The following is a 14,979-nucleotide window of genomic DNA, read 5'->3' on the forward strand; positions in this document are numbered from 1 at the left end:
TCGTTCCCTAAATGTTCACTTGTCTTCTTTCTCCTCAGAGCTCACTCGCCTTCTGACAGTCCCGACAGTGTGCTGAAGTTAAAACTGTGCCCTCCTTTAAACTTCTTCCCCAACTCATCCTCTTCTGATCGCTCAGACCGTTCCTCCTTTGATAAAGGCAGCCGCAGTGAGTACCAGGATCAGAGAAAGCAGCTCTTGTCCTCATCCTCTCCACCTCCGCGCTACACCCTATGTGAGAGCCACTTTGGTGGATCTCCCTCATCCACATCTGCTATTGAGTCCATAGCCAGAAGTCCTGATGGCCGCTTCGTTATCCAACCTGACCTAGAAAACTCCATACCAACCCACATCAAAAAGAACCTTAAAAAAGAGTTCCCACAATCACCTGGTAGAGGGAGTAACAATGGAACTTTTAAAGAGTCCAACAAATCAAATCCTGTAAGTTCAGAGAGGGATGGACAGAGAGAGAATCTGTCAGCATTGACAGTGGGCCCTTCAGACCCAGAGAGACCCCATCACTCCCCTGGCAAGGTGAAGGCAATGGCCAGAAACTTTTCCCGTCATGGCTGTTTCTACTCTGATGATGAGCAGGGCTGCTCTGAGGCCTTGTTGGAGAAGGCCAGTTTTTATTCAGACTGCAGTGAAAAGAGGGTGAGTGACTCACAAAAAAAATGCCGGAGTGCCAGTCATAGGGAGGACATATTTCCCAGCTTAACCAGGAGAGCCCGAGCTTTGGAGAGAGAGAGGCTGCTCCACCAGGCACAATACCAGCCAATCAATGGAGACAGCCAGCTGACAGAAGACAGCACTATGGTAACTCAACTGGATGGTGAAAGAGAGAGGGACAAATTAAGCAAATGTTTAAAGCTGGCGAAGGAACGTGAGCAAATGGAGAGGGAGCTAGAACACTATACGGCCAGCCGAAGGGTACAGTCACATGAGCAAGAACAGAGGCGGGCCAAGTCTGCAAGTCCCTTAAGAAAATGGACAGGTGTTGAGTTTGAAGACCCTATTTGGAAGCCCCAAGATATACATTTACGACAAAAAAACAGACCCAGCAGCATGGCCCAGCTTGTATCGGACTATAGGAGGGGCTGTTATTTTGGCAACACCAGTAGTCCCATGGAGAGACTTCCCTCTTTGTCTTCCTCACACATCCAGTGGGACATAAGCCCTGTGATATCCCCTACCAGCCTGGTGCCAGTGCAGAGCCTTTCTGAAGGGAACACACCTCATTCACTCTACCCTCACACACGTCAACAAGGCATTGCCGATCTAGAAGATTCATTGGCAACAGACATCTCTCGTTCACCAGCCACACAATATACCTCTCTCTCACGTTTCTCTCCTACCAGGGACATACCCTCTCCCAGTAAAACCAACCTGAGTGGGGCACAAGCTAGACACCCGGAAAGTCACCTGGAAGAGGAGCAGGAGCTGCCCAACAGGACTTTAGTTCAGGATAGTTGGTTGCAAGAAAGAAAAATGGAAAAAGAGGCTCCAGCATTTAGATCAACATCCCCTGCTCGCTTGAATCCTCAACCATCTGAGCTGCACCAAATGGTGGGCGGAAGAGATAGAGATAATAGTCCTAACCAACATTTCCTTTATCCCATGATTCAAAGCGTCACAGAGGAAGTAAGGCCCGTTAAAAAAGACAAACTGAGTCATAATCCATCAGGTTGCTCTACATTGCCCTATGATCATCAGAAAGCAGGAGCAAAAGGAAAAGTAATAGTGAGTGGTGATTCCAGCTCCATATTGCCTTACAATGAGCAAGAGAAAGAGGGTATCAGGGCTCGATCCCGAAAGAGTGACAAATGTGTCTTCAGTGAAAGCCCTAGTCGAATATCACACCTGACCCTGTTGGAAAATGAGGCAGGAAGTGATCAGTCAAATGTATCAAGAATGTCAGAATCAATGAAAGCTAAGCTTGCTCCCCAACCAGACCGGATGTCCCCACTGCAGACCAGCACTATCCTGGAATACCTGAGTCTTCCGGGTTTCATTGAAATGAGTGTAGATGATCCTGTAGAAGTGACTGAGCCTTCGGAATCTGTTGAAACCAGTGTTGAGCCAGAAACTAGGGCACTGTTAAGAGATGAGCCCGACGTTGTACCCACAATTTGGGAAAAAGATGGTCAGGAGCACTCTGGGACCAATATTAGTCATCACAACGGGGCTGTTCATGACCACAGAACCCTGAACGTACCAGTGGGACACCATAAACCTGGAAGTATTCCAATTTCTGAACCTTGTTCACAATTAGAGGCACAAGATACATGTGTTAAATCAGGCATCTCAAACACAATCAAGAAAGGTTTCTCACCATCTAAAGAAAAGGAAAAGAGTTCTGAGCCTTTGGTTTCTCAGAGTTTAGGGCCTCAAAAACAAGAAGTTACACAGCATGGTCAAGCACAGACATTAATTAACACGGCTAAAAGCATGGCAGCAATTGTTTCCAAATGTCCAAACTCTATATCTGAACAATATCAAAGATATCAGGCTCAGGGTGACCGGACAAACATGATATCCTCACGGATCTATCCAGGTCCAATGCCTTTCATGAAGAAATCAGTCAGCACTGGTCCCTGTAGGACCCTCTCTGGAGTCGGGCAACCAAGTCAATTCCTTAAGAAGTCCATTAGTTTAGGTTCTAGATGGGAACATTTTGAAAATCCAAGAGCTTATATATCTGAAACTTGTTACAGGGATAAATTTCCCCACCCAGATATAAGGCTCAAATCTTACAGTCTGGGTCGTAACCCTACACGCTACTATCCCATGTCTGGCCCATCATGGCGAGGGTCAGTGCCCTTTCAACCTCCCACCAGCTACAGTTTAGAGAGACGTAAGCATATTGAGCGATCTGACATGACACCTCCCTACCACACACCTGTTCCCTCAGTCCCAGATCCACCACAACACATGGAATCATCCCTTCCTTCCAGGCGAGAGTCAGATCCACGTCGACAGGCAGCAGTCTTTCAAGATTTCTCTAGGTGGCCGCTGACTTATCAGGAAACACTTAGGTCAGTTCAGCATAAGTATGTCCCACAAGAACCTCCTCGACCTTTTGTTCCACCCAGATCAGTGGCCAAGGTGGACTACCTGCAAACTGCAGAACACAGAAGGTATCCACCAAGGCCTTTCCTCCCCAGAGGTTACAGCTGGCCCTCACCATATCATACATCCTTCCCCCTTCGAGAGCAAGACATTCCGAGAGAGGTGGACAAAGGGATGGGTGCAGTTAGGGGCTGTACAGAGACAGAAGGCCGGGATATAAGAGGTGATGGGGGCAGAGCCAGTTACGCCAGCCAGAGCAGTGGAAGGGGTAGTGTGGGACCGTATGGACACCTACGCCAGTCTCTCTCTATCACTCCAACCTTACTCAGCTCGCCAGAGACCACCGAAGAGAGCGAGAGGCTCAGGACAGATAAAGACCTGAGAGAACGGAGGTCCAAAAGGTGAAGCTGATACACATATACATGAGGCAAGACCTCAGCACAGACAAACTAGAATAGTTCCCAATGTCTTATTTTGCTTTTGTACAAAATGACAGTGATATAAATGTGTAAAATCTCACTATGTATTGTTGCATATGTGTGTGTAGAAGAAATACCTCAGTAGATGAGAGTTATGAATGGGATGCTGCAGAACACTCTGTGGATCTCGACATCCTGGAGGCCATGAAGATGGAGCGGCCCCATGCAGGCTTTGGGCGAGGCAGGGAATTTAGGCAAGAACGCCCCCGCTCCACCGCTGGCCTCCAGGACTTCCCGAGTAAACGTAAGAACACTTGAGCTTGTCTGTTTATTTCCCACACCAAATATAATTGCAAATTAAGTTTCCCCTGAACTTTATCCGTCCTACACCTCCTCCTCCACCTCCTTTCCTCTCCTCTCAGGCCTGTACACCATCAGCCCTCCCTTAGTGTCCCAGCCTCCTCAGCACCGGTATGGTCGTTCCCTCAGTGAGGCTCGCTTCAATGCCCTGCGACAGGAGTTCCAGGAGTACCGCAGAGCCCAGGAATCCTACTCCCGAGACCCCTGCAACCCCCCTGACCCAGACTCTGACTCCAGCTCCGCATTGCTCTGAAAACCTTACCTTGGTCCGTTACCTCCCTTTGACCAATCCGTACTGTTTAACTTGTTTTAGCTAGGGATATTTTTTTTATAAATATATTTCCCTTTGTAGGGACAAATGTCCACAGAACTGATGTTTGACTTACAGTACATAGTTTGACAGTACAAAATTCTGAAAAGTGCTATATTACAATTTGGCCTCAAGAACAGGATTATGCTAGCAAATTTTTATAAAATGCCTCACTTATTCCCATGTTAAATTCAATTTAAAGCCAGAGTTTTATTTGGTTCTTATGTAGGACACTAACTATAATCCCTGTATTTATATTTCCAGAGCATCCCAAGGAAGAAGATGAATTGGTTTTGAGTAAAAACCTAACAAATCCTGAGAAAGCAAAGGATCCAGACTTAAATATCATTGACCAGCTTTGATGTATATTCATTATTGTCATTACGCTGTAAAGGTGCGTTCAGCTCCTTCTGAAGGTTTTCCAAACTTGAAATATGTATAGTATGTGGAATATAGTTTTTGTATCACTGTCTTTCCTTCACGTTCACTGTCTAGACTAAAAGACGACCTTTCATAAATTACAGTTTTACTGAAATGTATGATTGTTTTTATACAGGTTTTATAAATGAAATGGATATCCATTGTGGACAATGGACACTCTAGAAATATAACTACTTTCAAAGGGTTGTGTTACATTCTCCATTCAGCCGAACCAAAATAACAGTATAGCATAAAGTCTGCTTTGACAATCAGATACTGCATCCAAGGAAACGTATATTTCAAGCAACTGTAATATATAATGTTGTATTTTACATATACAGGTGTACATGTATATGAATATAATGTTACTGTGTTTGTTTACCATGTGTATATTTGAGCACCATTCATCTAGGAACTGAATTCATTTGAAAGCCTGTCATTATGATTTAAAGCAAAAATTAAGTGCCAACATTGAGTTAAGAAAAACTCTCAATCAAACTCTCCTCGCAATTTATTTGTACTCTTTACTGTAATTGACTTTCCCAAACAGAAACATTTTTGCAGCCAGCTCACTTAATCTTCTATATTTGTTTTGCTTTAATGCAAAGAACTGTGGATGTATAAAATGGCTTAAACAAAAACATAGACGGCATCTTGACACATGGAAACACTTCTATCACTCTTGGTCAGTCTGTGCTTAGCGCTGTAAATATATATTTTTAATTCTTTTTTTTTTCTTTTTTTTTTTTTACAATTGTTCATGAATGTTTTGAGAAAACATTGATCTATCTTATATTTAAGATGCTGCTGTACATTTTTGTAATACATTTAAAGGTTTTTTGACAGAATTTGTAAAAAAAAAAAAAAAAGTTCTATGTCTGTTCTTATATTTGTTTTTTATACATGTTGTCACTCATTTTTGTATGATTTGTAAAATAAAATGTCCCACTGAGAAATGTTATGTTTGTGAGAGGTTTCTGTGAACAATTATCTACTCTTAAAAAATAATAATAAAAAAAGTATATGATATGGCTAGTCAGATCTTAGATTTACCGAAAGTTATTATGAGCATTGTAATGTTTGAAGCGAAGTTTCAAAAAATGTCTAGATTTCAAAATGAGCGGTTCATTCATAAATCCATAAGATCTTACCTTCATGCTATGGAAATACAAACTAGAAGACAGAACACAACATGCGTAATGCGGGGCTACAGAAGCTCTATACACACCATATAGGCCAGTGTTTCCCAACCCTACTCCTTGAGGCACACCAACAGTGCACATTTTGGATGTCTCCCTTTTCTGACCCATATATTTCTGGTCTTGGAGTCTCTACTAACGAGCTGATGAGTTGATTCAGGTGTGATCGATTGGGAAGAGTTGGAAAATGTGTAGTGTTGGTGTGCCTCCAGGAACAGGGTTGGGAAACACTGGTATAGGCTATACAAAACATAGTACAACACAGGAGTTGCATTGCATGCTTTTTTATTTATTTATTTATTTATTTACTTTCTGTATGTCCACATAATAGCGAATCGGGTCAACCTAAAGTTAAGTGTGAAAGCCTTCTGGTGTCTTGCATCCCACGAGAATCACTTGGCAGTCATACGCATGACGTGCTTGACCATGTTCCCGATGCCATCAAAGATGTAATGGTAGTGGTAGTCAGTCTCCCACATGAAGGATGGAGTGCTGATCACCTTGTTTTTCTCGTCCACATAGGCCTCGTGAGATGGGCAGTTAAGGGGGAAATAAGGTTTTTTTTTTATTGTCATGACATCAAGTTGACATGCGTTTAGAGATGCAATGAGTAACTTCTTGCATCATTTAAAGGCACATTTAAAGGGATACTCCACCCCAAAATGAAAATTCTGTCATCATTTACTCACCCTTAAAGGAATACTCCGACTTTTTGGGACTTTAGCCTATTCACCTTATCCCCCAGAGTTAGATAAGTCCATACATACCTTTTTCATCTCCGTGCGTGCTGTAATTCTATATCTGACGCACCCACCGCTAGCCTAGCTTAGCACAAAGACTGGATGTAAATGGTTGCAGCTAGCAAGCATACTAATCCAAATGAGTGAAAAAATAACGCAAACATTTTTCTATTTACATTTTGTGATTTGTATAGTCACAGAGTGTACAAAAAACAAAGTCACATGAGACACAGACATATTTTAACCGTATAAATACTGGGAACTATATTCTCTGACAGCGAAGCACTGCTACTTGGGCGGAGTGATAACCGCAGCACCTGAGACGCGCCGTGGTGAGGAGCAGAGAGCGCGTCTCAGGTGCTGCGGTTACATACATACCCTGAAAAAGGTATGTATGGACTTATCTAACTCTGGGGGATAAGGTGAATAGGCTAAAGTCCCAAAAAGTCGGAGTGTTCCTTTAAGTTGTTGCAAACCTGTATGAGTTTCTTTCTTCTGCTGAACACAAAGGACGATATTTTGAAGAACGATTGGAACCAAACAGTTGTTTGGCACCATTGACTTCCATAGTAGAAAAAAAAAAAAATACTATAGCTAGTCAATGGTGCCAAAGTTCCAATTGTTCTTCAAAATATCTTCCTTTGTGTTCAGCAGAAGAAAGAAACTCATACAGGTTTGCAACAACTCGAGGGTGAGTAAATGATGACAGAATTTTCATTTTTGGGTGGAGCATCCCTTTAAAGTTTTACACTAATAATGCTTTGGGTAAAATATGTCTCTAGAAAACTTTGTCTCAATGAAAGGATATGTAAGGTTCGCGGGTGTTGTGGCGGGCCCCCATGCTCTTGACCGCCTGCACCATGCTGGTGTTGGGCCAGCGGCCCCAGCGGCTGGTCTCGTCACGTTCGTAACCCATTGTGACTTCCAGACTCGGCAGCACTCGGCACGCCAGGAGAGGAGCCATGCTGGACAGACTGAGCCAAAGAGAGCCGGATTCAGCTCAGGTGAAAAATGTTTAAACATTTGAACTGAATCATTCAAATATACAGCGGAGACCACTATTTTACATTTTACATTAAATGAACACAGCATTTGTCATAACATAACAATTTGAGTGAAAAATGTAGATGAAACAAGGACATCTGATCCTCCAACCTAAAAGAGTTTATGTGATCAGTGTCACCTCGGTATGCACAATATACAAGGATCCAATTCAGATTTTGAATATTTTATAGTCGGGTACCCAATGGGCTTGCGAGCGCGGTGGAACTCCTTCATAACTCGTTCCACATCATTATTCAGCTTGCAGTCTTTACCATCTTTGCTGAAGGTGGACCTGTGAAAGTCAGCAGAAATTTGTAATCGTCATATTAGAAATGAGACATTTTTGCAAAAACAACCCAGAAAAAAAAAAACCTTAGATGTCTCTCCCAGCTCATTTCAAGCAAACACGACTTGGAACCTTGAAGGAACTTTCTCACTTCAGCATATCATATCAAATGTTGAGTATAAAAAGGTGGATTAGCTCAGACGTGGATTAGTCTCATCCATCGCCTGTATTTCCTCTTGGACTTAATCATTTGTTTGCTAATAGTGAAACATGATAAGAGGATTGTCGCTCCAGGAATAGTGATAGATCTGGGGTGACAAACAATGAAATAGCCAATCCACATGTAATCTGAGGGTAATCAAAGTTTAAGTAAGTGCAGATGGACTCTGATGGTCTCTTCTGTCAGGACAATGCACTTCTTTTGGGATGCGTTCAATTTCTTTTCAAAAACATTTATATCTGCATTAGTATAGACCCTCAACTATAAGACTGCCTCTCTCACAGGTTCTTGACTATTCCGTGGCCTCCAGGGAAGATGACGGCATCAAAGCTGTTGACGTCCAGTTTGGACAGATCGTTCATCTGCATCGTGCCCTGACCGTGGCTGAATCGTGCAGACTCCATCATCATGTTCCTGCGGAGAGGGAACAGTTTGCTATCTGATGGTTTTGCCATGGTACTTGTGAATGATTTCTATGTTCATATTTAAATGCTACTTCAAAGGATACCATGGTACACATCCAAAAACCATTGGTTAACATGATGCTTCCATGGCTTTTTTTGTTGTTATAGAATGGTAATTTGAAAAGCTGTGTAATTATAATATTTCATGATACATTTCATGTTAATGATGTCTACCTGTTGTCACTTGTAGAGGGCTGCATCTTCATGTGATCCATGACGTGCATTTGCTGCTGGTTTGGAGCAAAGATCTGAAAACGGGCTCCATTACGGCTCAAGTGGTACATGGTGCTTTAAAGAGACATAGCAGTATGCGTCACAACTCTCTAGAATACTTGATGCTGATTGGTCGAAAGCAGGATTCTGTGTTCAAATAATTTTTACCTGGTTTTTAAACCAGGTAAGTTTCACACATCACTATAAATCACTTCAGCTCAAATCCATATTTAGTCTATTTATTTGGTAAGTAGTATTGTAACAAGAAGGATAATGTGCTGTCATCATCCCTAAATAAAGTCCTGATGACCCAGTCAGAGTTTATTTTGTGATAATGGCAAGGTGACTGTACATTATCCCTTACATAATAACCCTAACACAGATCAATACGTTCTAAAGATATAATGATAACACTTTACAATAGGGTTCCATTTGTTAACATTAATTAACTTGAACTAAAAATTAACAATAATTCTAAAACATTTAATAATCTTAATGTTAATTTCAAAATTTTGCTAATATCTTATTCAAATCAAAAGTTGTACCTTTTATTATGATTACAGTAACATTGCACATTGTTAGTTAATGGATTAACTAATGAGACCTTATTGTAAAGTGTTACCTTACACTGTAAGTGAACATGAACCTTTTTAACTAACACTAACAAAGCTTAATAAATGCTGTAAAAATATACTGCTCATTGTTAGTTTATGTTAACAAATGAGTTACTGTAAATGAAACTTGTTTTAAGGATGCCTCTATGTTTTTACTGTTAAAAAAGACCAGAGTAAGTGATGTTTTGAAGTGTACACTTGCTGTTTACTTACTACGCAGCCTCGTGGACGTCAGTTCCATCCCACCAACCACAGCCTGAGAAAACCTTCAACAGCAGATCCAGTCACATGATCAGACTATATCTTAACCAAGAAACTCAATACCAAATGCTGTGTTTGTGGCATTTTGTGTTCTTACCACGGCGATGTTGGTGTTGCCCCAGTTCCCCCAGTCTCCCCCATGATGCACCAGGCAGGCGGGTTGGCGCGCCAGCATCGCTGCTGCCTGCTTGGCGAGGAATGCCCGTGATGCCAACATGATCCCACTGCTGAGTTTAGATATCAACCGAGCGACAGAGAGTTGTGCAGACTGAACTCAATGCGTCCGATCCTGATGCATGCGAGGCCCGGCTCTTTTATACAGTTTTACATGTTGCATGTGGGACGTCACTCTGTAAGCTACGTTTCTGAGAAGATAAGATACTTTGTCTGAACAACCCTTTTCCTTTCTTCATTGCTTATCTAATAATACCTTCCTCAATTATCTTATTACCTTAAGTCATTTGGTCAACACCTGTTGATGCTTTGCTGGGGCTGCGGGCGTTTACCCACATTTACCTCCTTAAACAGCCCGTCTGACCCTTCTGACCTGTCGCCTCACTCGCAGCGCCACAGGTGTCTTGACCCAAATGTCCTCACAAAGATAGGATAGTAATACCAGTCATTTTTGACCTTGTGGGGACATTTCTTGGTCCCCATGAGGAAAACAGCTTATAATCACACTAAGTGATGTCTTTAATATATAAAAATGCAGAGCGTTTTCCGTCATGGGTAGATTTAGGGTTAGACGATAGAATAGACCGTTTGTACAGTATAAGTACAGTTTTATGTCGAAGGAAAGCGCCCATAAAACATTGAATTGAGTTGTAATTGAATGAGATAGTGCCCTCTAATACCAATTAGTTAATAAGGCTCTTAAACACAGTAATACTATGTGGTGTCTGCTGGGATCCCGGGCAGCGATCCAATGGGTAGTTGTAGCCATCAGTTAAAGATCCTATAGGACACACTGTAAAACCTTCTCAACGTCCAGATTACACTAGTGCACGTACACATGAAACATAGTGAGCCTCTCTTTGTGAAAAGTCCAGGAATATGCACAAACTCTCTGACCATTGGTGCAAACGCCCTCAGATTCTTCAAGCACACAGTTTTAGGAAAGAGAACTGTACAAAAACACGTCATAATATGTTGCTGGTGCATTTATTTAAAGAGACTTATTATCAAGGAAATGTCACACATCAAATCAAGGTAAAAAGTTATTATGAGAGATTTGATTTAAAAGCTCTGATGTATACATTGTGTCTGTTTCTGTCTCTGACTTTACGGACCTTCCTGTGGATGGAAGGACAGGCAGCTTAGCTCTCGTCTCAACTTTGACATTTGGCTGCTTCTCTGGAAAGATTCTTATGTAGTTCATTAGGGAATCAAACATGATCAGCAGCCGCTCACTCATTCCTCATGTGTAGATCTCTGTGGTCAGGGAAAATACATATTTCCTTCAACTTCTTTTAGAGACTGACATAAAAAAGAACACTATACTGTATACGTTTAAGCATTTTCATGAGGGAAGAAAAGCCTAACATGATGGCTCAATGAAAGAAGTGGGACGGTGTAACCCTCACCGTAAAGGTCATGTTCCACTTCATCATCATCATCATCATCATCAGTGGTGTCAAGAGTTCACCGTTCTTCTGAGGCGTGTTTTGTGCACGTCCTGCGCTCTCCTCTGCCGCTCTGACATGGTGCCGCCTGAATTGCGTTTGATGGCTGGTAGAATCACAGTTTCTCCTTTACCGGCTTGACTCGGGTGCCTGGGGTGATATTTAAATAAAAAAAATCAGTTTCAGATTGTTTCAAAATGCCTGTGGTGATATGAATAGAAAAGTCAACCTACTGTTTCTTTGGCAGTGGTTTGAGAGGTAGTTTTGGTAAATGCTCGAAAACTTCACCCCTAAAAGAGAACCAAAATGTGCAAATAAAGTGCAAATGATTTTACAGATTGACTCTGAATAGGTAAATAGAATTATATTATGATATAATTAAATAATAGAGTAACAAGGTGAATCTTACAAGAACATGTCCAGGTCAAATTTATATTAGAAAATATATTGGATAAACCAAAAGCCTGGTTTAGGAGCATTTTTTTGCATTATTTATTTTCTTGACAATTCTGTTCAGAAAAAATGATTTGAATTATTATTATTATTAGTAGCATTGTTATTAGTCAAAGTATGCATTATGTGTAGTTCCAATTGTGCTTTACAAGTTAAATGATCGTTATAAAATTATTATTTTTTAACTGAAATTTCAGGCAAAATATAGTTTATTTATTTATTTTGTAAATTAAATTTTATTTTAAAAAATCATAATGAAAAACTTGTTTTTAATATATTTAAACTATATTTCATGACATTGGATTATTTATTTTCATAACAATCCTGTTCAGTGTTTTTTTTTCAATCATTATTATTAAAGTCAGAGTCTGCATTATGTATACTTCCAATTGTGCTTAATATATGTGTATATATATATTTTTTTTTTTTTGCAAAATGTAGATTTTAATTATTTCTTTCTATAGATTTTGGGGTGAAATATGACCAGTGTATTTTGGTGAGCAGAATAATGGTGCACCTGCTGTTGTCACAGAGGCAGGCTCTTGCGAGAGAGAAAACTTCAGCGGATGATTTGTTTTTGGAGGCGATGTCTCCGAGGAGCGTCTTGATCCGCAGCAGCTGAGTGAGGGAACATGAGCGTCAAGTATGAACACATGAATGAGAACAGACATGATGAAGACATGATGCTCCTGACCTCCTGATACTGCGAGGTGTTGGCGTGATAGAGCTGCCGGATGATGCCCTCACACTCCTTCAGCGTGGGGGTTCGGGGATGCTGGGACAGACCGCAGGTGATCCTGAGAGGCAGAAGTGATGTGACTGCACCTCCTCTTCCCGCCTCTGAGCTGGAGCGGGTCACAGCAGGAGGACGTGTGATTTATTTGCTTAAGGTAGGTCAGATGATCACAGACGCTACAGTAAGTACCTGAAATTCTTCTCGGCTGAACCATCACTGCAGGATTTTGAGGAATGACTGGACTCTGTGTGGATCACATGGCTGTCAGTTCGCAGTAAACAACAGTACAGGTTAAGAAATAATAACCCCCTGGTTTCACAGACAAGGCTTTAGTCTAGTCCCAGACTAAAATTCATGTTTGAGCTGTTTTAAATTAAAGCAACTTGCACTGATATATCTTAAAATGTGCCATTGTTTTGTCTCAAGATACACACCAGTGATGTTTTCTTCTAAGGCACGTTTATAAAAGCTACTTAAATGCTCTAATTGAACTAATGCCTAATCCTGGCTTAATCTAAGCCCTGTATGTGAAACCATGAATTAGATCTTTCCTATGCACAAAGCGAGTATATATTTATGAATATGGTTATGAAAAATTAGGCTTGATCAAACATATTCTACCTTTTGGAGAATGTTCATGTTCCATAACCATCTGATACTGTAATTCTGTAAAAGAAAAAGTTAATATGCAAGTCTGGATATGGTACGAGAGCTCAAACAACCTGTCAGCGGTTTGTGCCCCATAACTGAACTTCACTGAACTATGACAATGTTTTGGATGTAATGCAGAAATTTTAACATAATACATAGCTTAAAATACTTTTAAATGTTTGCTTTTAATCAGAAAGACAGCCAATTTGCATGTTCATTACATTTTAATTGCTTATGAAAATGTAAGAAAACACATTATACTTAGACTTTGCATTTACTGATATTAAAATTTCATGTCAACATATTTAAGTTATTTTGTCCTTCACTTTTGTTTCAACTCACATTTCCCCCTTTAAAAATAACGGTTTGTTCTGTCTAACATCATGTTTGGGGACATGACATCATCATCATCTTTCTGACCATTTGGTTAAAACAAGTCTGTCTTACAGCCTTAAAAAGTATTTATGGAAGTATAGTGGCCTCATCAAACTCAATTTATATTTAAAAAACAAAATCACATTGATGATTTTAAAGGTAGGGTTAACACTTTTTGTTATACAGGTTGAAACTCTCTTCACATCCTCCTGATAACAATCAACAATAGAAGTGGTCTAAATATTAAAACATCTACATATCTTCTGTGGAAGTCTAAGGACCAAAAAATGTTCGTCCAATCATTGCATTCGGTCCGACACTATCAACAACGAAATTAATCTGCAGCAGTCAGGTGGTACAAGTCAGAGCTCTGTAAATTGTTTTTGTTCATTATTATTGTAATGTCATGTGCTTTGAGACACGAAGTAGTTTAGTGCCGTTTCTGGTGAGCTTCGCAGACTCTGCTGTGTGTGTTCATGGAGGTTTTAAAGGAGGCGTGGCTTTGGAGACGCTCTGAAGGGAGGGTGAGATCTCATGCTTTCAAAGCTAGCTCACCATTACTAGCCTCCCAAAAAAATGGCCTAAAGTGCAAATGGCACTATTTTCATTTTCTGCCCCATTTATGCAGAATCTGAAGCAGAATGCAATGACAAACCTTTATTAACACGCTTCAGATCTTCCATTTCTGCATGCAGTCTCTCCAGTGTGTCTGTATGCTGTTGTTGGAGGAACAGAATATCTTTCTCCAGAGAGGTGATGCGCGTGTCGTGTGCATCTGTCCTGGGCAGAGCCGCTGCTTTAGGGCTCCTGATGTCCACAGGTGGAGATCTGACCATATAGTCACTAGAAAGAAGTCTGGGGTACCTCACCCTGTCCAGGTCTCGAACCCTGGACCAGCTGGGCAGGTTTCGCAGGGGTGGCAGATTACTGGTGGACATGGTGCTGCTAAAAAATAATAATTCATGGATTTTTGGCTCATGCTCTTGTTTATGTGCACCTACGTAAGCACGACACCAGCATTTTAAAGCTGGAACTTTTTATGTAGTCAATTTATCTCGCTACTAAGCAAGCTATACAAGTCAGTTCACTTATAAAGCTAATTTACAGCTTCCTTTTCCTAAAATGTATTTACATAATATGTGTCTGCCCTCATTTACATACAACATACCTCATAAGCGATATTGCATCAGCCATCATTCGTCAGCCTTTTCTATGAAAAATTGACCAAATAAAGACCATTTAAACGAGTATTTCTTCAAATTAAGGTCATTTATGTCGTTTCAGGTGAAATGCCGGCGGTGTCGCTTCCCGGATGAATCAAACGTTGCTATGGCAACCGCGCGCTTAGAATTCGACGTGCACACGCATTGAGGAAACAAACATGCACGCACACATTGTTTTGATTTTTTTCTCTTTATTTTCCATGTAAGTAAACGTATTTCTTTCAATGAAACACAGAAGGGAAATGTAAAATAATGTAAAACACAAAACCACCAGATTACTAAAAATAAAAAAGTGAAATCTGA

General features: G+C 40.8%; 3 protein-coding genes across 5 annotated transcripts in view; 1 reads left to right on the plus strand and 2 right to left on the minus strand.

Moving 5' to 3' along the window:
* igsf9b (immunoglobulin superfamily, member 9b) overlaps positions 1-4,622 on the plus strand; it is a 50,382-nt gene extending 45,760 nt beyond the window's left edge. Inside the window, exons 19-22 of one of the 2 annotated variants that reach the window (XM_056259345.1) lie at positions 39-3,467; positions 3,614-3,789; positions 3,908-4,111; positions 4,420-4,514. In XM_056259345.1, the coding sequence (XP_056115320.1) occupies positions 39-3,467; positions 3,614-3,789; positions 3,908-4,098 (3,796 nt within the window). In that variant the 3' untranslated portion in view covers positions 4,099-4,111; positions 4,420-4,514. Of the gene's footprint in view, positions 1-38; positions 3,468-3,613; positions 3,790-3,907; positions 4,112-4,419 lie in introns of both variants that reach the window. The other variant, XM_056259347.1, reaches the window with a different exon arrangement.
* Positions 4,623-6,064: 1,442 nt separating this feature from the next.
* gatd3l (glutamine amidotransferase class 1 domain containing 3, like) lies at positions 6,065-9,890 on the minus strand. Its single transcript, XM_056259350.1, has 7 exons — positions 9,714-9,890; positions 9,569-9,621; positions 8,703-8,816; positions 8,347-8,478; positions 7,758-7,850; positions 7,323-7,488; positions 6,065-6,301 (listed from the first exon to the last, which is right to left on the minus strand). Exons 1-7 carry the CDS (start codon positions 9,831-9,833, stop codon positions 6,167-6,169), a joined length of 813 nt encoding a protein of 270 aa, XP_056115325.1. The 5' UTR covers positions 9,834-9,890; the 3' UTR covers positions 6,065-6,166.
* Positions 9,891-10,755: 865 nt separating this feature from the next.
* LOC130091460 (coiled-coil domain-containing protein 74A) lies at positions 10,756-14,790 on the minus strand. Of its 2 annotated transcripts, XR_008807811.1 has the most exons (9): positions 14,622-14,790; positions 14,109-14,398; positions 13,049-13,093; positions 12,617-12,671; positions 12,386-12,536; positions 12,209-12,309; positions 11,472-11,528; positions 11,200-11,388; positions 10,756-11,047 (listed from the first exon to the last, which is right to left on the minus strand). XR_008807811.1 is itself a non-coding variant. In XM_056259348.1 (8 exons), the coding sequence occupies exons 1-8, from the start codon at positions 14,648-14,650 to the stop codon at positions 11,250-11,252; spliced, it is 867 nt and encodes a 288-aa protein (XP_056115323.1). In that variant the 5' UTR covers positions 14,651-14,790; the 3' UTR covers positions 11,123-11,249. The 2 variants fall into 2 exon arrangements, 1 of the variants encoding a protein (XP_056115323.1); XM_056259348.1 differs by lacking the exon at positions 10,756-11,047 and having other exon boundaries at positions 11,123-11,388.
* Positions 14,791-14,979: the final 189 nt, after the last annotated feature.

This window comes from Rhinichthys klamathensis, unplaced genomic scaffold, assembly GCF_029890125.1.
Source record: "Rhinichthys klamathensis goyatoka isolate OS25496 unplaced genomic scaffold, OSU_Roscu_1.1 h1tg000167l_1, whole genome shotgun sequence".
Taxonomy (NCBI): Eukaryota; Metazoa; Chordata; class Actinopteri; order Cypriniformes; family Leuciscidae; genus Rhinichthys; species Rhinichthys klamathensis.